Source organism: Blennius ocellaris (assembly GCF_963422515.1).
Source record: "Blennius ocellaris genome assembly, chromosome: 4".
NCBI classification, from domain to species: domain Eukaryota; kingdom Metazoa; phylum Chordata; class Actinopteri; order Blenniiformes; family Blenniidae; genus Blennius; species Blennius ocellaris.
In genome coordinates this window covers 14,514,034-14,536,294 of record NC_137653.1, presented here as the reverse complement: position 1 = coordinate 14,536,294, position 22,261 = coordinate 14,514,034, and the positions used below count along the sequence as shown (strand labels likewise).

Sequence of the window (22,261 nt, the reverse complement as noted above, 5' to 3'; positions counted from 1 at the left end):
ATTAAAAATAAGAATGATCATTGCTGCTACAATAGTGCAGCTGTAACCAAAACCTCAATGGCTCAAAATTGACTCGCCAATTTGAGAACCAGAAGAATTTGCAGGAAATTCCAGCTGCCTCAGCTGGGCTCTCCATGATGGTCCTTCACACACATACACACCCACACACACTGCAGCATTTGTATTCAGCCGTACTGATTGACACACGTGTGCACTCCCACGCAGCGACAAAATGGAGAACGTGCTGCATGGAGAAGCAAGCGCAGGGTAAGAATAATGGATAATAAAGATGAAAGCTGTCGCACTACTTGTAGGAGCTGCTGAAGGGCAGAGCACTTTCTCTCTTCAGTGACATGGAAGAAGGCAAAGAGACAAATCAAAGTGAAGTATATGTTGACACAAATTAAGTTTTATTAAGCTTCGCAAAATAAATGCAACCATAACTCAGACACGAGTGCCTCTTTCTCATAAGAAAAAAATCGTTACGAAAAAGTAGTTCCTCTCGATATGTAAAATGGCTTGGAAAGATATTGTACGATTGCATGCAGAAGACCCAACCAAAGCGCACAGCAAACATTTTGAAAAAGGCTTTTTTTAAATGTATTTTAGTTTTTTGGGTTTCTTTGTCTGTTTGATGGAACCATTTGCAACCATTACAGCAGAGCTGAACTTTTGGACGGCCCACTCGCGTGTGAGTGTGACAGAATAGGAGGAGCAGGTTTATGCGTACAGTCAATATGGCCGGAGCCAGCAAACGACCAATGGCAGGGGTGAACAACACACAGGAAATGATGCACGTGTGGTTGGAGTGACTCATGACCTCAGTATGCCACGATGGGTTGTCCAGATGTGTCTCCACCTCTGTTGCACTCTCACTCTCTCTCTTTCATCACATTCCCTTTGAGGGTTTTCTTTCTCTCCCTCGGTCCCACTTTCGACTTCCAAACTTTCGGAAACACAAACATTCATTCTGTATTTGTTGCTGTTGTTAAACATGGCAGTCACTGAGAATCGCTAACAAACATACCACATCAAGCATCTGTCTCATTTCGTTCACGGTTCACAGCTTTTTATGAAATGGGGTCATAAATTGCAGCGATACAGTTAAATACATAAAAAATAGATATTAACATAAAGACCAAAGTACATCTGCAGGTATTTAGTTATAAACCAAAGCTGAAATGATGATGGCCGCCAGTATAAAGTATGGGGGCGTGAGTGTATGCATAAAAATGTCATTCTCATGGTTATCTAGTGGGAAAAAAACAAGATTCATTAAGCATCATTCTGTAGCGTTTATCCTTGGAGTGTTGTAAATGGCTGCACAGACTTTGAGGGGGAAGCATTCCCGAGTACTTCTTACATTTCAGTCTGGACCAAAGGGACTGACCTTCAGAATGATAGTTGTTTTGCTAGCATGAATAATACTGTGGAAAGTCTGGTAAATTAAATATCTACTCATCAATTAAAAGTTCTGTTTACTGAAACAGTTCAGGGTTGATTTAGTAGATCCAAAATACACAAATCCCTTCTGAAAAATGTATCAAAAAAGACAATTTGTCAGACAAGTGTAATATATTTACAAGAATTTATGTTTTTAATTACTTTTCTCTGCAGTAACATTTTATAATTGAGACATACTTGTCATCCGCTAATTATAATTAATCATTCAATGGCTACTTGTCATGGAAAACATGATGTACTGAGCTCTTTCCCTCTTGGGAACTTAGAAATGAAACCGAGGTAGATTTACATGAACTAAAGCGTAGGCATTGATGCTCCATGCTCTGCACAGGAGCAGTCTGCAAGCTGTCGCTTAAGCCTCCCTTCTCTCCTCGTACCGTAAGAGCCACAGTACCTGCTATCCTTGCACAACGAGCTACAGCTTGCTGCTTAGGACAGACACTGGCCTGAAATCTCCTTAAGAGGTCATGTGCCATTAAAAGGCAAGCCAGTCAGCACATTTTCAAATCTTCTTTCCATTCAACACTTTGGTCAGCTTTAAGCCTCTCTCTCTCTCTCTCTCTCTCTCTCTCTCCCTCTCCCTCTCCCTCTCCCCCTCTCTCTCTCTCTCTCTCTCTCTCTCTCTCTCTCTCTCTCTCTCTCTCTCAGTATTCCTTCACCCTCTTCCTTGCATTTTAGTTTTTGCCAATGTAATGTAATAAAATGTAACCATACAAATGTATGTAATACACATCTACATCTCCTGTAGCATTACTTAAGGTGACTTTGAAACATGATTGCGCCTTTCTCGTGGTCCTGCCCGTGGGACCTTTGTGTTGCATATCTTCGTGAGCAAATGTGGTGTAAATACATGTTCTCACAGTCCTACAGGGAGCGGAGCGACGAACAAGGAATCGTGTAGAAAATAAGTTGTTTAGGTTGAGGAAGAGTAAATGAATAAGGCAGCTGGTTCTGTTCCTTCAATTATGCTGTGGTGTTTTCTTTTTTATAGCACAGTTTCAGACAGACAGAGCTGCAGTTAATGAATCCAGACTGTTTTCCCACCTCTGGGGAACAGACAAAGGGGAGGGATGAGGGGGATGATGCATGGAGGAGAAGCAAGGGAAGGAGAATGGGAGGAGATAGAGGAGTCTTTGGCTGTGCTGAAGCTGTTTTCGCTTCGCAGAAGGGCAGGAAAATGGAGATCATAGCAGTCAGACAAAAAAGCGACCAATATTTTTGTTTTTCCTGCAGGTTCTCCGCATACTTTTCTAATATTGCACAATTCTTTGTTTTCTCCCCCCTCACTACACTCTGTTTATCCATTGCTTAATCGGAGAATCAGTGCATTGTGTGGCAGCTGGAAGTATTTAAACAGAGAACTTTGTGTTAAAAAATTAAGAGCACCTTTGGGACGACGGCCCCTGATTCCCATAAACCTCAGAAATGCTGCTGCACAATGGCCAAGTTTCCTTAGTGGAAATCAGATATCGCTCTCTCTCTACCTTCTCTGTCTTCTTTGTTTCTCATTTTCTCTTTCTTTTATTTGTCTTCTGATACATTTTTACTTTTATCTGTTTTCCACTTTTACCTGAATATTAGAAGCTTTTCTTTTTTCTTTTTTTTCCCTCCCGTCTCTTCGCCGGTCAGAAAAACGTGTCCGTTTTTCTTTATTCATATAGCTCCTCTGGAATCACAGGCAGATTTATTGGTCTGAAGCTTTCAGTGCGTGCACTTTGATTGTGCCCATACGCTGAGGAATCTGCTTCATCATTTCCCGAACTGAAGCTTTTCTTTCGTGGTTGGAGAAATCGACACGCTGGTCTCAACTAAATCAGCACAGTGGTGCGTTCGCCCTGGTAAACACACCACGTTGGAACACCACCCTCTGCACTGAGCGCCGAGGACCCCTACAGTACCACTCCAGACCAACATGTGAAGTGTGTGTGTGTGTGTGTGTGTGTGTGTGTGTGTGTGTGTGTGTGTGTGTGTGTGTGAGTGGGCCAGTGCCGAGCTTGTAGCAGCTGTGAAAATACGAGTCTTGTGGCTTGTGAGTCCCTCCGCCCCACCACTCTCTCTCCCTCTCTGACTTTTCCTCTTCAGCTCACAGACACATGCATAGTTTTTATCCTTCATGCCAAGATGAATATTTAAAGTTATTACGGCCAATGCTGGAAGACTCACTTTCAAAATGTTACTTAAATTGACTACAGTCGGGTTTTTTTTCTTTCTATGCCACCATAACATAACCGTGTGAATGAGGTTCCTATGATGCAGACATCATAATTGACCCCTGCTGTTTAGTCTTCTTTGAAACTTTGTGGATTTTAGCCCAGTTTGACAGTTTTTATTTGTGCTCGCTCGTCTCATAGCAATGGTGTCAGTTGCAGCAAGCATTTTTTGATAGAGAGAGGGAGGAAGGCAAAACATTAAACGTAAAACCAGTATTTATGCTCTAACGTTGTAATGTTGTCTGTTTCCTAATCAATCTGCCTCCAGCTATATCCAAAGAAAACGCTTTAAACTCTCCAGTGAGAGTTACCCGTCAAAGACTAAGCATTAGCCTTTAGCTTTAAAAAAGTTTGGCTTTGAAGAGTGAAAAGCAAAAGTGTCTATCAAGAGGTGTTTAATCGAACTACTGAATACTGATGGATTTTTTTTTCTCCATCTGATCACAGCTTGTTTCTGTTGCACGGTGGGTCTAGAAAAAAACAAAAATAAACAAGAAATAATGCTAGTTTAATCATAAAGTGTGTCACCACTTCCTTCCACTGTCAGTCAGACTTTGAAAAGAGAGTAGAAATACATCCTGCTGATGTGCAAAAACTAGTGATGATGCTGATGTGGAAAGAAAACTGAAAGATTTCACTCAAGATTACACATATACATCATTTACATTGTACACTATTATAGGTGAAAGTACTGTTGTTAAAAAAGAATTACGTAGACATTCAAAGATTCTTTGGCAAAAATGACTTGATGTTTTAGTAATAGTAATAGTAATCTTTTCTTTTGATTGTCAATAGTCAATGTTTGATTCAAATATCTGTGTTATCAGCACATTTCTCAGAAACAAAACCTAAAATGTGTGATTGCATATTAGTCTGCAGATATAACTGGATTTTTATTTGTTAAAAAATGTGATAATGGGTTACAAAGCTGCAAATGAAAGGGCTTGGCTATTGACTCGGATGGCGGCTGTAGTGTCTTATGATTTTAAAAGGTATGTTGTTATAGCAATAGATTGATCAACAATAATGCAGTGACTGGGAAGCTAGCTGCTAATAGACCAAGACAGACCACTTGGTTTATACTTTAGTACATTTTCTGACTAAAATAACACTTGTCAACTGAAGTTATTGTTGTTGAAGGAGCATTTATTTTCAGTTCGGGATAACAACCTTAGTAGATTAGTCTACTTAATTAACTCCTTAACAATTTCTTCACTTTGTATTCAACCACATCACACAGAAAGAATAATTCCTTTATATGTGACTTAAAAATAAATGTGTGACACAACTAACATAATTAAAAACAAGAAAGAAAAGTGTAATTATCAGGATCAGCTCAAAAAACTGATTAAAAATGTAAAAGTATATTGCCAGATGTAATTATTTCTGATGTGTTGTGTTACGTTTAAGCTTAATCTCTCAGGCAGAGTAGTTCACTCTAATTCCTTTGTATAGTATATCTTCCCCCTAAAATTAATAAAATATAAAGCCACTATTCATCTCTATTCACTGGAGGTGAAGTGTAAATTTGCCTAAATTGGAAAGTCAATTTCTGAAATGTTAGTACTTCATGCATTTAGAGTAGTTAAATAAATACCACCACACACCGCTGATTCTTTTTGGACGCCTCAATAATCTCCCATCTCCGTTCCTTCAGCTTTAACAATGGTTTTCTTTCTCTGAGCGCTGGCTCCGACTCGCTGTGGCCGGGCTGCTGTTTTAGGAAAGGAAGAAAGGGGAGGGAGGGGGGGAACCTGGGAGGAGGGTACATTAACTGAAGAGATAGGCATAATAACGTTTCATGTCACTATTTTCACACTCAGTCAGATGCTCCTTCCTCGCCTCATTCCCACCAGTATTGATAAAGGTTGGCGATGGCGGCGCGTCTCATCCGCTGCACAGGCGAGGTGTTTGGTTTTCGCTCGAGGGTGGGGCGCCGGTCTTTCCCCGTGAGCGCAGACTCGGGAAAATAAACCCAGTGGAAACCACAAGCCTGCCTTCGCTTAGTTACCGCGGTGGCAACATCACACTCCTCGGAGCAACAAACAGCCCGTCTCATACGTTGTCTGTCTGAGTAACTTTGAATGACGGGGACGTTACTGAGACACCTGTTGATCGGTGGAGCCCGTCGTCTTGGTTTGTCAGTCAAGATAAGGGATGTACACCCACACCTGAAGAGCTGTACTGTGTAGGAGGGCGTATGAAAAGAACTGTGCAGGAGACGCTACAGTGCAGTGCCGATTAATTAACCTGATCACGTGCCTGTGACTCAAAGCTGGAACCCATCTGCTACAAGTACAGTATGTACAACAGCATCACAGGTTTCAAGTCTAGCGATATTCCAGATGAATCAACACGGGCGCCGAAATACTTCACTTTGTGATTCGTGTATCCCGTCTCATCCTCCCCTCCCCTCCCCTCTCCTCTGTACAGATGTGGAGCAGATGGCCATTGACTGGCTGACCGGAAACTTCTATTTCGTGGATGACGTGGACGATCGGATATTTGTGTGTGACAAAGACGGCCAGACGTGTGTCACGCTGCTGGACCAGGAGCTGTACAACCCCAAAGGCATCGCCCTGGATCCCACCATGGGGTCAGTTGGCTCTCCCACTCACTGTGCCATGTACAACAAAACACACACATGGACACACACACACATGCAACTGATACCCCAGATATGCTCTCCGCAAGGAAATACCTTCAATGAACTCGGTGTGTGTGTGTGTGTGTGTGTGTGTGTGTGTGTGTGTGTGTGTGTGTGTGTGTGTGTGTGTGTGTGTGTGTGTGTGTGTGTGTGTGTGTGTGTGTGTGTGTGTGTGTGTGTGTGTGTGTGTGTGTGTGTGTGTGTGTGTGTGTGTGTGTGTGTGTGAGAAAAGGAAAAAGTTTACTTATTTTCAACATCCACAGCCTTTATTGCTTCTTCCAATAACTATGTCCAGTGGATCGACTGAAGCTTTGTTTTTTTTTTTTACGTGTTTTAGTGTCATCAGAGAAGATACAATAACAAAACTCATTTGTTGAGGTGCAGTTCATTCATGACCTTAAACTGTAATTCACAATGAAAGACTTTTAATAACTACTATCTTTAATGTTAAACCTCTCTCTCTTTTTTGGCGGGGGGGGGGGGGGGGAATTTATAAGTGAGCCACTCACTTACTTTTTGTTGAGTTTTCTCCTAAACATAAGTTGATTAGGAGGATCTGTACCCTGCAAGAATAATTTGCAGTCATAGTACACTCAGGTTCCTTGCCTGATAAAGCATTGAAAATGGAGTCATACTTAATTTTAATATTACAAATTCAGAAACCCTATGGCATTGTAATGTAATTACCTCCCTGAAAGCTGGCCTGGGTCAAAACATCACTCACGCCTGAACGCTTGTGTCTTTAGGAAGGTGTTCTTCACAGATTATGGTCAAATCCCTAAAGTGGAGCGCTGCGACATGGATGGCCAGAACCGGACCAAACTTGTTGACAGCAAGATTGTGTTCCCCCATGGCATCACGCTCGACCTGGTCAGCAGGCTGGTGTACTGGGCTGATGCCTATCTGGACTACATCGAGGTGGTGGACTACGAAGGGAAAAACCGACACACCATCATCCAGGGCCTGCTGGTGAGAAGAGCTGCGCTCCACTCCGCATTATCTCCCCCAGCTAAGCGTGGAGATAATCTCCCTTGAATTTACTGTCTTCTTGCATGCTGTTCTCAATGTTTTAAAAACTCTGCCGTGGTTTAGCGTTCCCTTTATGTATACAGTAACTATGATGCACCTTATGCGCCCCCTGTGAACTCCTGTAATGCATTCTTCACTGGTGAGTTATGATCAGGGAGGGGATGGTTGACATTTACCTTTTCATTAAATAGGCTGATTAATAGTGTCCAATACTGAGGCTGTTGATGTTGCAGCGCTGGCCCGGCGCAGTGGCTCTTAAACTTGTTACCATGACTTTTAATGTGATCTGCAGGGAAGTAATGGCTTTCATTTACTTACTGAGCCTGAAGGCACAGTCTCACACACACACACACACACACACACACATACACACTGCTAACTACTAACCGTGTGTGTGTGTATGTGACTGTGCGTCCCTTTGACAGGCCATTATTACACACACATCCCTCACTGTAGACGTTAAAAACAAGCCTGGGTTTTGGACAGGGTGTTTCATCAAGAGGACATATATTTTCCAGCCCATTATGTGATAACGTTTGAGTTCACATCAATATGAAATATATGGAATTTTTCTTATGGGTCATGCTACTCTGTGAGTAAAAGTGACCTGGTGCACCATCATGCTTGCATGACCCTGATGTTAATTGGTTTCTGTTCTCTTTATGTCCTCAACATCAGTATTTCTTCCCGATTTTGTCAGATGCAAACTTGCTTGCTTTGCAAGTTCTCTCTTTTGATATTTGCGGGATCTCATCCCTCAGTCACTGCTGGTAATCGCGCACAGGTTTGGCCACTTTGAAAAATGCTAGTTTCCAAGTGAGTGGCCGTTGTAAATTGTATATTGGGACACCTCAGGAAGTTACAGTAAACAGTTTAACCACTGTTCTCCGTCTCAGCGCAGGGTTTATTAAACTACAAGAAACAATAGCAGCAGTATTTCTCTTTTTTGGTTCTTTACCAGTAAACACACTGTGACAAAAACAACCACAAAAAACCCCAAACCAACAAAAATAAAATGTTTTTGGATGTGTTTGTCTTATGTACGCACAATAAAAGTGTCTTCATATTTAAAAAAAAAAAAACCCAAAAGGTACTTGCTAAAGCGAAACACCACATAAGACAAAACGGTCTAATTGTTTGGATCTATTTGTGCCCATTTCTTTACACACCAGAGTTATTAGTTTAAATGATTGTGTATGTGACTTTTTACTCAATAAAATCTAACCATTATATGATGTGATACAAGGAAGTTGACAGCTTAAGAAAATAACAATTTCCTGAGCCACAGATTCATAGACAGAAGTAACACTGTCTGCCAAAACAGATTTTCACAGTTTGTTGCAATAATGCATTTTTTAAACATGGTTTTATTATTTAAAAATAAATAAATAAATAAAAGCACTGATCTGCCTCAGGGAAAGACGTGAGACTGCAATCATTGGGCTGTTAGGAGTGGATTAGTTTATTGAATGCTCTCAGCTACACAAAATATGTATGTGTTAAAAGCTCTCATTGAAATGCAAGAAAAGGCACTCTCAGTCCATAATATGAAATTGCACATGAACAAAACTGTCATTTGTGATTCTTTCATCATTTTTTTTTTCTTTCTATTTTTTTCTCCCCCATCAGATCGAGCATCTTTATGGGCTGACTGTGTTTGAGAACTATTTGTATGCGACCAACTCAGACAACGCTAATATGCAGCCAAAGACCAGCGTGATCAGAGTCAACCGCTTCAACAGCACCGACTACCAAGTCGTGACCAGAGTGGACAAAGGAGGAGCGTTGCACGTGTACCACCAGAGACGCCAACCTCCAGGTAGACCCGCGCGCGCAGCCGGCCAGTACGATTTTTTTAATGGGGGTTCAAGATTTAAGATGTTAGTATTGCCGGTATTCCAGTGCGGAGCCATGCATGTGAAGTGGACCAGTTTGGGAAGGCTGGAGGCTGCTCCGACATCTGCCTGCTTGGGAACGGCCACAAGACCCGCACCTGCCGCTGTCGCTCTGGATTCAGCTTGGGCAGTGATGGCAAGTCCTGCAAAAGTGAGTCGGACTGCGAGTGCAATAAACAGTGATTAACTTTCAGTGACTGCGCGTAAACACATCTCTGCTGGAAAGTCACCAAGCTATCACAAGACGTCCTCTGCGACAGCTGCCAGAATCGTGTCCCCCGTGCACTTTTTAGCAGATAAAACAAAACAAAAAAAGTGTTGAAATGTAACTCAAGTTTGTTTTTGAGAATTTTTTTTTATTAATAATGACTCCATGGTGGCGAGTGCACAGAAGTCAAAAAGAACACATAATCAGCCAAAAGTAATAAAGCGCGAGTCAATAAATATTTTCATTCTTAGCCTGTAAATGGACTAGCGTTTATAACTGCCACACACAGATACCGTGTATGAGTTTGTATAGCTGAGTCTGCTGTTGTGTTGCAGCCGAGTTCGTTTATATTTTTAGGGCAGGGTTATCTTTTAAAGGCAACCAGAGTCAATGTGTACATCCTCCCAAAATAACTAAGTGTAAACCGGGGAGTCACGGTGAATCAGCTCCACTGACCTCTAGCCGAGGCCGGTGAGTGCTGGATCAGGATGCAGCTCTCCCCTGGGCTCCACGGCCGGGAAGAGATGCGAACAAAGTCGCTGAGCAACAGCATCACTTCTGGCTGCCTTGACTCTGCTGACCCTCTCATAAAGCTATCAGCCTGATTCAGCTTATTCAGAAAACTGTTTTAACTCTTCCACCTACCAATAATAGCATTATATCGATCTGCTTACAAAGAATGGAGTGTCCTTGAGAATGTCGCAGTTGATTTAAGTAAAGTCAACCTATCCGCCTCGGTCTTTGTCTCTCAATTAAATCTCACTTATTTCAAGTTTAGGCTTTTGGTGATCTTGCATTTCTTGTTGAATCAATATACCTAATTAACAGAAAAACAAGGCATCAGCATTATGAAGTGGCATCTAATTTTTTCTTATCCAAGAAAAACAGCATGTGGGCAACTGTATTGTGTGACTGTATATGGAGGCAGATCTGTTTTTAATTAGCTTTCATGTTTTGTTGCAGAACCAGAACACGAGCTCTTCCTTTTATATGGTAAAGGTCGTCCAGGCGTAATCAGGGGCATGGATATGAACGCTAAAGTGCCAGATGAATACATGATCCCGATTGAGAACCTGATGAACCCCCGCGCTCTGGACTTTCATGCCGAGAGCGAGTTTATTTACTTCGCTGATGCCACCAGCTACATCATTGGACGTCAGAAGATTGATGGAACGGAGCGGGATACCATCCTGAAGGAAGGTAGGACACCAGCAGCTGTTTTAAGAAACACAAGCAGTGTTTCCAACAAGTTGTTTAATGAGAGGTTTGTAGGCTTATATTTACTTTTGGTAGTTTTTTTCCCCTGAAATTATCTTTGAATAAAAGACACAAAATCCACGTGATCACCATGAAAATGATGACTGTCCAAATGTGTGACTTGTGATGAAAAGTTATTAAACTGTACACCAGTAACCAGTTGCATAATTTCACTGCCCAACTTAAACCGATTCTGAAATTTGTTGATATTTTCACTTTGCAAATGTATTGCATTTCAAGCATCCCCCAACGCGTCATAATTGCAGTGTGTAAAAAGATTTAGATTCCCTTGGGAGTAAATATGCTTAAGCACACACAGAGGCACATATTTAGCAGTCGGTTAAAAAGCAGGCGTGTGCGCTTTCACGAATCTGGTGTAATCTGAGCAAGCGCAGGGAGAACATTCAAACTCCAGAAAGTCTCAAACCTGGAACACATGAACCTCTATGACACTGTGACAGCTACTTCAAAACTAGGTAAACAATAACTTCGAATCATAAGAAAAACGTATTTTGCTTCCACGCTCGTCAATGTCCATATCCTTTCTCTGTATTTCTTCATTATCTGTCTTTCTTCTCACCAACTGTTTGTTCCAGGAATCCACACAGTCGAGGGAATCGCTGTGGACTGGATGGCTGACAACTTGTACTGGACAGACGATGGGCCTAAGAAAACCATCAGTGTGGCTCGGCTTGAAAAGGCTTCACAGACTCGCAAAACCCTGATCGAGGGGAAAATGACTCACCCTCGTGCCATTGTCGTGGATCCTCTTCATGGGTAATGTGGACACAGAAATAGACTGACGGAGGAGGTTTTGTACTTTTGTGTCACTGAATCACTAGAAACCCCTTCTGAATTGCAGTGAGGACAGAATCGTAGAAAGATACAAGTGGAAGGTAGCAGACGATATAATGCTGACGAAGAGTTGGCTGGTTAATGGAGTATGGCGCTTGTGTGCATGTGTGCATACGTGCATGTAGTTGTTTGCGGTAATGCAAGGATGCAAGTATAAGAGATAATGATGGGTGGTAATTTCTGGAGATGTGGGTGATGACTCAAGTGAAACAGTTTATGCTTTGTCAGTCGCTTCTAAGGAAAATCACATTCCTGTTCACACTTTTTCTCTTTAAGATACCCAACAAAGGCTTTTATCCTTTTTCTAGTTTGTTTGGCCGATTATTGTGATGGTTCCCTTTTTGATTACACTGTGTAAGTATTTTCACTCGCAGGGATGTGTCTTACTCTTTCAAACCTCCTTGTGCAGAGACGGTTCTTATTGATGAGATCTCCTGGGCCCTTTACCAAGAGCACGCATCATCATAAAGACACATATACACAATCTGTGGATTGCCCGTGGCAGGGTGATGTGCGTCCACACACTTCCCAAGGGAAAGGCTCTCACTTTCACTAATGCCTGCAATCAATCAGGCTCAGGGGAAAAAGCAAAGACTGAGAGAAGATTGCAGAAAGTGAAAAAGATAGATGGAGAAAGAAAAATAAAACGGTGACACTGTCAATCATAACCCAGTGAGGGATGAATACTCTGCTTTCTGCACAATGTTGGAGCCAGCCGATGCTCACCGGTTATGCAAAGATCAGTGGTTCAGATTGACAAGTCCTCAAGAATCCTGCGACAAACATTAGTGTCCCTATGAGCAGATCAATGGAGAAACACTACGGATCCTTCTCACGTAATGCTCAGAAAACTGTGGGTGCTTCAGGGCAACAATCAATGCCTTCCCTAATGCAAATCCCTCAAGATGCCTAAACAAATGTTTTCCAGTCTTGGTGGTATCCCAATTGATTAATTGCGTTTCCCTCTTACCTTCTCAGCTGGATGTATTGGACAGACTGGGAGGAGGACCCTAAGGAGAGCAAGCGTGGCAAAATAGAGCGAGCTTGGATGGACGGTTCCAACAGAAATGTGTTCCTCACCAGCAAAACAGTGCTGTGGCCCAACGGCCTGAGTCTGGACATCCCACAGGGCATCCTCTACTGGGTGGATGCCTACTACGACCGCATCGAGATGGTCTACCTCAACAGCTCGGGACGCAAGGTCAGAATTATGGGATTGAGGTCCTGGTGCAGAGCGGTCCAGCTGGGTCACAGGAAGGTGTTGTCCCAACGAGGCTTGAAAAGCTGCGAGTGTTCACAAGGAATGAGTGTTAAAGCAGTGGTATCGTGTGAGTGGCCCGTCAGTGTAGTGCAATAAACTCTGTGGCCTTGAGCTTCTCTATGTCGCGGCTAAGTCAGATTTCGTCTGGTGTTTTCAGTGATTTATGTGTTGTTCATATTTCGATTTGATTGTGGTTTTAGTGTTTTCATAATCAAGATGAATTAGTGTTTCAGCTCATATTAGATTAACCTCTCTTGAAAGATTACCACAGTTCCTCTACAAGAAAAGCAAAAAAAAACCCAGAAAAGGACATTGTAATCCCAGTCAATTTATGACCTGCATTTTGTACGGTTATTGCTTTAACATTCAGTGAGTTCAAATGGCTGTGACTAACTGGGGCTTGCAGTAAAATCTAATTTAAATGTTAACTGATAGAAAACAAATGAGGTCATCTCATTACACTGTCTCCAAATGTATGAATGCAAGCATACTTTGAGCTCTAATTCTGGAAAAGGTTTGACAATGGTGAGTGTGTAGGCTCTTGTAAAAACACTCTTTACCGTCTTGTGCTTTCCTCACGCCATCAGACGGTGTATGAAGGTCAGGAGCTGAACCACGCCTTCGGTCTGTGCCACTACAAACACTTCTTATTCTGGAACGAGTACCGGAGTGGCAGCATTTACAAGCTGGACACCACAACAGGCACGGCCACTCTGCTGCGCAACGAGCGACCGCCCATCTTTGAAATCCGAATGTACGATGCTCAGCAGCAGCAAGGTATCGGGGTCAAACGTTCCACTTCACATCCATCCGTGCACGTTTACTCGGCAATATATTCAGTGTTTCTATGCACATAAAGCACACAACTGTGTTCATGAAGTCTCACTGATATCTTCATTCGTTTTCATTCACTTTTTATCATCTATAGGCTCAAATGCGTGTCGCGTGTACAACGGCGGCTGCAGCAGTCTGTGTCTGTCCATACCAGGAGGCAGGCAATGTGCCTGTGCAGAAGATCAAATACTGGACCCGGCTGACAATGCCAGCTGCAAAGGTAGGTACAAACACTGAATGTGTTGGTGTTAGTGGTAGACGGGGATTTCTCACGGCACTGATTTCGCTCCATTACACATACAAGGTCTTATTTCCTGTATGTCTGGAAAGATGAGTCAAGCAAGGTGACTGTGTCCTGTGTGTTTTGTTAAAACTGTTTGTCTTGAAACACTTCAATAAATGCATGAACACAAGAGGAGGATCTGGCAGCAATTCAGTGTCAACAGTTTAATAGAAAAAGAAAAAAAATCCAGTAAAACTACAATTTTGTGTCTGTATTACTAGTGTGTTATTTTTTTGTTTTTAGTTTTCCATCATCGTCGTTACATAAAGTCAAAGAGTCAATGTGTGCCATGGTCTTTATTATAGAACTGATTTTTATACAATAACTAGTCTGCTTTGTCTCGGCTTAGTTTAAGTCAGATGGATTTGGCCTGATTATTGATTGTGTTTTTCCTCAAAATCTCCGTTGCAGAATTTAAAACTCAAAAACGCATCCTTCATGAACTCTTTGCCACTTTGACTTCATTCTTTGTTTTTCCTTCACAGCCAACCCGTCATATATACCCCCTCCTCAGTGCCAGCCAGGGGAGTTTGCCTGTAAGAACAACCGCTGCATCCAGGAGCGCTGGAAGTGTGACGGAGACAACGACTGCCTGGACAACAGCGACGAGGCTCCTGAGATTTGCTGTAGGTTACTGCACGCACAAACACAAACTATCTTAATTGACGTAGTGCATTTCCTTGCCCCTTACTCTAATCTTTGCAACTAAGTGCTTTAATTTCATCCGAGAGCATTTTAACACACATTACATTTTAGGATCTAACGGTTGGTCACATGATCCCAAAAAGTGTAGTTTACTCCTTCCTATTTGGGCCACAAAATGACAAAAAAGCCAAAAGGCTAACATTGTGTATTCAGATGTTTGGAGGACATTACATAGAAATTTTCATGCAGACTTTAAATTCAGCCATTACTCAGTCCCACTCTAACTCTCACCACAACAGTAACCTCTACCTTAACCACGGCCTCATATGGAAACATGTTTTCACTTTGTGAGGCGGGTATGGAAGCCGATTTAGGTCCCCACAGCCGTAATACATACGTACAGACTGAAGGCGAATGACCTCTGCTTGTCTTAATTAGACTTTTCTGGTGTGATAATAGTACGAGAGACCCGATATGGAATCTACCGAGTGTATATTTGTATGCGTGTCTTTGTGGGTACACAATGTGTGAGTGTCTGTGTGTTTGTGCAAGCAGGAATGTAGCAATTTCTGTGGATCTGGAAAAGCTCTCTCTCTCTCTCTGTGTCTTTCTTTCTGTCTGTCTTTTTGTGGTCAGAGTGCAGACATATTTCTGTTCCAGACAAAACAAACCCCAGTCCAGAGCAGCTAGAATATCTGCCCTCTCTTTTATTCGTTTGCACCTCACATGTCTCTTCTCTTTCACCTTTCCATTCCCCCAGCTCCACACATGGCTTCTCATTTTCCTCCCGTTTCCTTTCCGCCTCTCAATGCGCCCTTTCTTCTCCTCTCCAGACCAGCACACTTGTCCCCCTGACAGATTTAAGTGCAAGAACAATCGCTGCATCCCTCTGCGCTGGCTGTGCGATGGGGACAACGACTGTGGGAACGACGAGGACGAATCCAACACCACCTGCTCAGGTGCATAAACACACTCCCGCACAGATCTCTGACAGGCGTGCTTTTGTCATTTCTACAAAATGTGAGCTCTCCCTTGATGCCTTTCAGCCCGTACCTGCCCACCCAATCAGTACTCGTGTGCGAGCGGGCGCTGCATTCCTATTTCCTGGACGTGTGACCTGGATGACGACTGTGGCGATCGCTCAGATGAACCTGCGTCCTGTGGTTGGTCTAAAATTTGCTTTGTTGCTTATATTCTATCTATTTTGTACAGATTGTTTTGTCACAGGAGTGTACAGTTTTGAGAGTGAGTAATGGGACCTCTCTATACCGCTACTCCATCCACAGCTTACCCCACCTGTTTCCCGCTCACTCAGTTTACCTGCAACAATGGGCGCTGCATCAACATCAACTGGCGCTGTGATAATGGTTAGTGTCGACTTTTGATTTTCACCTCCTGTTCTCCAGCGTGTTGTTGTGCATCAGCAACTCCCCTTTTTTCATTCGTCGACATTTAGCCGCGCATGTTCGGCCACCAGCCTTACATTGGCATACGCTCGTCTTCATTTTTGTCTTGTTGCGCATTGATGTGTATGTGTGTGTACGTGCGTGCATTTTTGGTTTTGTTGTCCCGTGTTGTGCTGTTCGCCCACTCTGCTGTCTTCCATTGGTTCTGTCTTTCAGAAAAGGATTGTGGGGACGGCTCTGATGAGTTGAATTGTCCAAACCTGACCGGTTAGTGCATAGATCAACATGCACCACAACAGCCATGTTGCTAGAGTAGCTGTAGGAGCGGCTGGGCAGGCACAGAGTGAGAGCTGCTTTTTCTGCTGATTGAATATGGTCACAAGCTGAGGCCGAAAACTGCTGCCATTCATCGAGGGTGCTGTACAGCAATCTAAAGCGAAATGCCATTGAATCTTATATTATGCAGTGAGCTAAACACATTGAAATCCCAAAGTGCAGGTTTTGTATTTGTGAATTAATAAAGCCTAATTTATTTTTGTGTCGGACCACCCTGCCAGGTTGAATTGAAAAGAAATTGCTTAACTGCCAAGTCAATGTTCTCCCCTGACGACAATGCAGTGTACAGTGTACTTAAAGAATTACATTAGGTTGCATTCAGGTACTCAAAACGCTTTGCTGCCAAAAGCTTAATGTATCAGCGCTGGGTACATTCCCTCATGGTGCATGGTCTGATCTATGCAGTTTCTGTCATTTCTTCTCATATCTCATATTCTCTTTCTTTTGCATTGACTGTTTTCACTGTCACTGTGTTAACTGTAGAAACACACACACACACACACACACACACACACACACACACACACACACACACACACACACACACACACACACACACACACACACACACACACACACAGTTTTATATATTCCCTGGGAGGCGGTTGGCACCTCATGATGTGAAGGTGAGTGTTGCTTGATTGCGTTTATTTTTCAGATAACGACTGTGGGGACAACAGTGATGAGGCAGGCTGTAGTCACTCCTGCTCCAGTGCTCAGTTCAAGTGTAACAGCGGCCGCTGCATCCCAGATTACTGGACCTGTGATGGAGATAATGACTGTGGTGACTACAGTGATGAGACCCATGCAAACTGCACCAATCAGGGTCAGTACCTCAACCTGCTAATCTTTACGGGCTTCTTATGTTTAGTAACAGAGAACAATCTCTCTTGTACAACAGATAGAAATACATAGACATTTGGGATTTTACAAACCCCGACATGGAGACTGTCTGGTCACTTTATATTCAAAGTCCTCATTACTTGTTATGCATCGCTTCTAAACAAACACGGAATATCTTCCAACCCTCATTTGAAGGATTGAACACATTTATTTAGATTTTCAAAGTCAAAAAGTGTTTATGTCCCTTTTTCCAGGATCATTTCATTATTACTATGACATTACTATGATATTACCTTGAAAATCATCTGGAAAGACTCATATCTGTTCAATGCTATTTTCAATAGTCATTTTTGTCATTTCTGAGTTTTCTAGATATCATAAATGGTCAATGCTTCACTTATTGTTATGATGCACTTGTAGTTGTAATGCAATTGTCAATGTCTTTAATGACATAATCACAGTGCTTTGCATACGAAGTCAAACAAAAGCATCAGTCTGCAGAATATGAACGCTGTACAAAAATATGAGTTGTTTCAGTTGATGCGACTGATTGTGACCAACCTCAAACACACCCTCCAATTATGTGCAGTTATGGATTTCGTCTGATTGTAGCCTGTTTTCAAATCAGTCTTCAATGGAAAATGCCAAATTAGGCTTCAGGGATATGCAAAACACTTTGGTTTTGATTTCAAGATGTAAATCACATCTCTAAGAACTTTTGTTTTGTGCTCGTCGCCAGTGAAGGATAAGGTCTAAACATTAAAGGTTAGGGTTGTTTCAAAAACAAAGGACCAACTGCATTGTTTTGTGTTTTCGTGTGTCTTCAGAGTATTTATAGAAAACAACAGTGATGGGTTGTGGTTACTGTCATGGGTGTGTCTCTGCACTAATCTGTCATCTAGTCACTGAAATCCACTCTCCTCTGAGCTCATAGCAAGTATTTACATTTTATCCAGTAGCTGTAACAGGTCATTTGCTTTATAAGTCACACTGGCATCAGTCTCATGGGTGTAACCACTGACAAGTAATAACTCTCGCTTTTGGTGAAAAATGTACTGATGGAATGATCTTTTATTAAAAATGTGAAGTCATGAAGCAGACATCCTGACTCATAATTAGAGACGGGTATTTAGCTCATTTTAAGAGAGACTGTGTTCATTTTTATTAAATTTTTTTATAACCAGATTTGGTAACATCCACATTTATCTCTGCGATCCTAAAATTAATGATAAGTACATTAAAGTGGTGCTGGACTCTGAAATAGGCATCGCTTGTAGGATTTCTAGAATTAGTCATGAATACTGTGTGAGAATGGGCAACACTGTTTCACAACTCTTGTGATAATATAACCGGGGATCAAACAGAGACCATGAAACATATTACCTTTGTCACATATCTTCAGGAAGATCTGTTGGATTCCCATTTAGAGACATTTATATAAGACAAGAATTATGTGTAAATGGCTTGTTCTCTCAGAGGTTTTTCTCTTCGTCACTTCAGAGTCTCATGATGCCTTTTTGGTTTGACAGCCACGCGTCCACCTGGAGGTTGCCACACAGATGAGTTTCAGTGTCGTATGGACGGCCTGTGCATCCCGTTGCGTTGGCGCTGCGACGGCGACACTGACTGCATGGACATGAGTGATGAAAAGAACTGCGAAGGCGTCACGCACATGTGTGACCCAGCTGTCAAGTTCGGCTGCAGGGACTCCGGTAAGGAGGCTCCCCCTCAGATTAAGAAGATTGCAACGCATACGCAGTTGGCTTAAATGCCTTTAATGTCACCTGCCTTTTATTTGTAGCACGCTGCATCAGCAAAGCCTGGGTTTGTGATGGTGACAGCGACTGTGAGGACAACTCGGATGAGGACAACTGTGAGGCGCTAGTGTGTAAGCTCTCCCACCATGTGTGTGCCAACGACTCCACCATCTGCCTGCCTGCGGAGAAACTTTGTGACGGAACTGATGACTGTCCAGATGGCTCTGATGAGAAACTCTGTGGTAAGAAACCTCCGTGGCCCAGCGCTGTTTCAGTACAGGAAGCACAGAACAGCCAGTGAAAGTCTGCATCTTTAATCATGGCTCTCCTTCTCTGATGCCACTTGTGTGGAGCCATTTCCTGTGTCAGTGATATTGATATTCTTCTGTTTTACAGACCTGTGTTCACTGGACAATGGCGACTGTAGCCACAACTGCACCGTGGCCCCCGGTGAGGGTGTGATCTGTTCCTGCCCGCTGGGCATGGAGTTGGGATCTGACAACAAGACGTGTCAGATTCAGAGCTTCTGTGCCAAACACCTTAAGTGCAGTCAGCGCTGTGAACAAGACAAATTCAGTGTGAAATGTTCGTGTTTCGAGGGATGGGAGCTGGAGCCTGACATGGAAAACTGCAAGAGCACAGGTAAGCGACCGAGGAAACGAGTATGAGAGGATGAATGTGGAGGGAGAGAGAAAAGAATTTAAACTGCACACTTGTGGACAAGGCTGAAGAAATTAGTCGAGTTTGCTTCATGGCTCAGAGTGAGGAAGGGTGTGTAGATTTGGCATGAAGCGAGGTCAAATTGTCCAAGGAGGAAACTGTGGTTGGAGAAGACACATAATATCGAAATGTGATTCTCTTTTGGACAACAGACTGAACAGTGGAGACAGGAAAAGAAGAAAGCGTTTATGTGCTGGTCATTGACGTACATGACTGGGAAAAGACTCAGTAAGAAAAGCCAGTAAGACTGCAGCTGTGGTTTTAAGCTGTCATTTCTATTTCATGAAAAGAAAGAATAGAAAGTCTCAAACAATATACCAGGACGCTTTTTTTTTTTTTTACGTCACTGAAAGGGCAAGTTGTGAAAAACAGAGAAAAAATAAATAAATATGTATGTATGTATGTATGTATGTATGTATGTATGTGTGTATGTGTGTGTATATATAGTGATCCCCAGCAGCAGTTAGCCAATGACGAGGCTTACATTTATGATGATTTCTTAACACAGCCAGTTCTCACAAACTAGCCAGTGGCACCCTGTCATTCATGCTGCTGCTGCATGTCTGGCTGCCTGTGAGGTGCTGATAAGTGCCGTCTTATTTACACTGTGTTTTAATTACTCAGGATTAGAGCTACTTTAAACATAGCCCCTCTTTTATTGGACAAGTCACAGTCTGCAGTGTGAAACATGGCTGCGATGTTTTCTATGCTGAGCTGCAGAGCCATTCAGCAGTGGTTTCAGTAATAATCCAAGCAAAACTTTTAACCCCTTATAGTCTGGTTGCTAATTGTATATATATATGTATATATGTATATATATATAAAAAAAAAAATATATATATATATTATAATTTTTTTTCCCACAGATCCTTTCAAACCCTTTATTATTTTCTCAAACCGCCACGAAATTCGCCGCATTGATCTGAATAAAGGTGAGTTCAGTGTTTTGGTCCCGGGCCTGAGAAACACCATCGCCCTCGACTTCCATCTCAGCCAGAGTGCGCTGTACTGGACCGACGTGGTGGAGGACAAGATCTATCGAGGGAAGCTTTCTGAGAATGGAGGTGAGCACAATTGACACCATTTATTTTTTTAAAGTGAAAAAAAAAAAGCATTATCACCTATTTTGCGGTCGGAAATTGAATATTCTCGTCTTGTGTAGCAGTTCTATGTGCATTGAATGGTATCATGCAATGTTCAAAAAGCAAAACTCACAGGCGACATACATAAGTGTATGTTTCCATTGTTCTAGACAGGGTAATGACTCATCTCCAATAATGAGACTCGTCCCTCTGATTAGGGATCCAGTGGAAAATAAAGGGTTAGAAAGGAGTGGAAAATGCATCTATTTAGCTTTTTCAAGATACCACATGGTTTGTCTTTAAAGACCTGTTCTGTAATTGTGATGTCACCCTCCCCTCACTGATCCACTTTTATATTTACGTTTTAATCTACTGAGCTGACATGTGTTTTGTTTTCCACATAACATCTGACCAATTGATTAAAGAGCATTACAGTTTGTGATACAATGTTACCTCTGAATCCAAATAGCCTGATTACATTTACATAATTAGTGAATACTAAAGCCAAGCCGATCAGTGCTTGGGGTTGCAGTACAGTCTGAATTGTTGTCTTCAGCAAATCCCTGCCTCTGAAACCATTCACCATACACAGTGAACTTCTGTGTGAATCTATTAGGAAACTTAAATCCCTGTAAGGAAGGAATTGTTTGTTACGGTTTCATTCAAAGATAGAGGATACAAAAAACATTTAATCCCTTTTCACATGCTTTATCTCATTTTTACCACAGTGATTAAGTAAATAGTAAAACAGACACATGTTTCATCATCCCTTGTTTGTTTGCTTCATCTTTTAGCTTTAACCAGCTTTGACGTGGTAATCCAATATGGGCTGGCGACACCTGAGGGTCTGGCTGTGGACTGGATAGCAGGAAACATTTACTGGGTGGAAAGCAACCTGGATCAGATTGAAGTTGCCAGGTTGGATGGCACCATGAGGACTACTCTACTGGCTGGAGAAGTGGAGCACCCCCGAGCTATCGCTCTCGACCCACGGGACGGGTAATCACTTCAGTGCTCATATCAAATCAAACACATTCACAGAGGAATTACTTTTTTGTTGTTGTTGTTGTTGTTAAAGCAAAAGGTTTTGACAGTAAGGCCGCATTGCTGTTGTGACATGATACTGCAGGATTCTCTTCTGGACGGACTGGGATGCCAGTTTGCCTCGGATTGAAGCCGCATCCATGAGTGGAGAAGGCAGAAAGACCATCCATAAAGAAACTGGAAATGGAGGCTGGCCAAATGGACTCACTGTGGATTATCTAGAGCGCCGCATCCTCTGGATCGATGCCAGGTCAGACAGAGGGCACAGACATAAACAACCAAACATAATCATACTCCTATCAAGAATTGTAACCACAAATTGTCCTGTGCACAGGTCCGATGCCATCTATTCAGCCAAGTATGATGGATCTGGGCTAATTGAGGTTCTGCGGGGTCACGAGTATCTGTCGCATCCATTTGCTGTCACCATGTATGGTGGAGAGGTGTACTGGACAGACTGGAGGACCAACACACTGGCAAAGGCT

At 42.5% G+C, this 22,261-nt stretch overlaps 1 protein-coding gene across 1 annotated transcript in view; it reads left to right on the top strand.

Annotated features, from left to right (window-relative positions):
* LOC308129298 (low-density lipoprotein receptor-related protein 1-like) overlaps positions 1–22,261 on the top strand; it is an 88,413-nt gene that overhangs the window by 33,505 nt on the left and 32,647 nt on the right. Inside the window, exons 8-28 of the mRNA XM_080495177.1 lie at positions 6,108–6,270; positions 7,068–7,290; positions 8,980–9,169; positions 9,253–9,396; positions 10,417–10,653; positions 11,307–11,487; positions 12,544–12,766; positions 13,414–13,603; positions 13,755–13,880; positions 14,429–14,569; positions 15,422–15,547; positions 15,635–15,751; positions 15,875–15,955; positions 16,989–17,156; positions 18,703–18,885; positions 18,975–19,172; positions 19,327–19,572; positions 20,517–20,714; positions 21,527–21,731; positions 21,862–22,026; positions 22,111–22,261. The exon at positions 22,111–22,261 is cut by the window's right edge and continues 94 nt beyond it. Of these exons, the coding sequence (XP_080351303.1) occupies positions 6,108–6,270; positions 7,068–7,290; positions 8,980–9,169; positions 9,253–9,396; positions 10,417–10,653; positions 11,307–11,487; positions 12,544–12,766; positions 13,414–13,603; positions 13,755–13,880; positions 14,429–14,569; positions 15,422–15,547; positions 15,635–15,751; positions 15,875–15,955; positions 16,989–17,156; positions 18,703–18,885; positions 18,975–19,172; positions 19,327–19,572; positions 20,517–20,714; positions 21,527–21,731; positions 21,862–22,026; positions 22,111–22,261 (3,656 nt within the window). The remainder of the gene's footprint in view (positions 1–6,107; positions 6,271–7,067; positions 7,291–8,979; positions 9,170–9,252; positions 9,397–10,416; positions 10,654–11,306; positions 11,488–12,543; positions 12,767–13,413; positions 13,604–13,754; positions 13,881–14,428; positions 14,570–15,421; positions 15,548–15,634; positions 15,752–15,874; positions 15,956–16,988; positions 17,157–18,702; positions 18,886–18,974; positions 19,173–19,326; positions 19,573–20,516; positions 20,715–21,526; positions 21,732–21,861; positions 22,027–22,110) is intronic.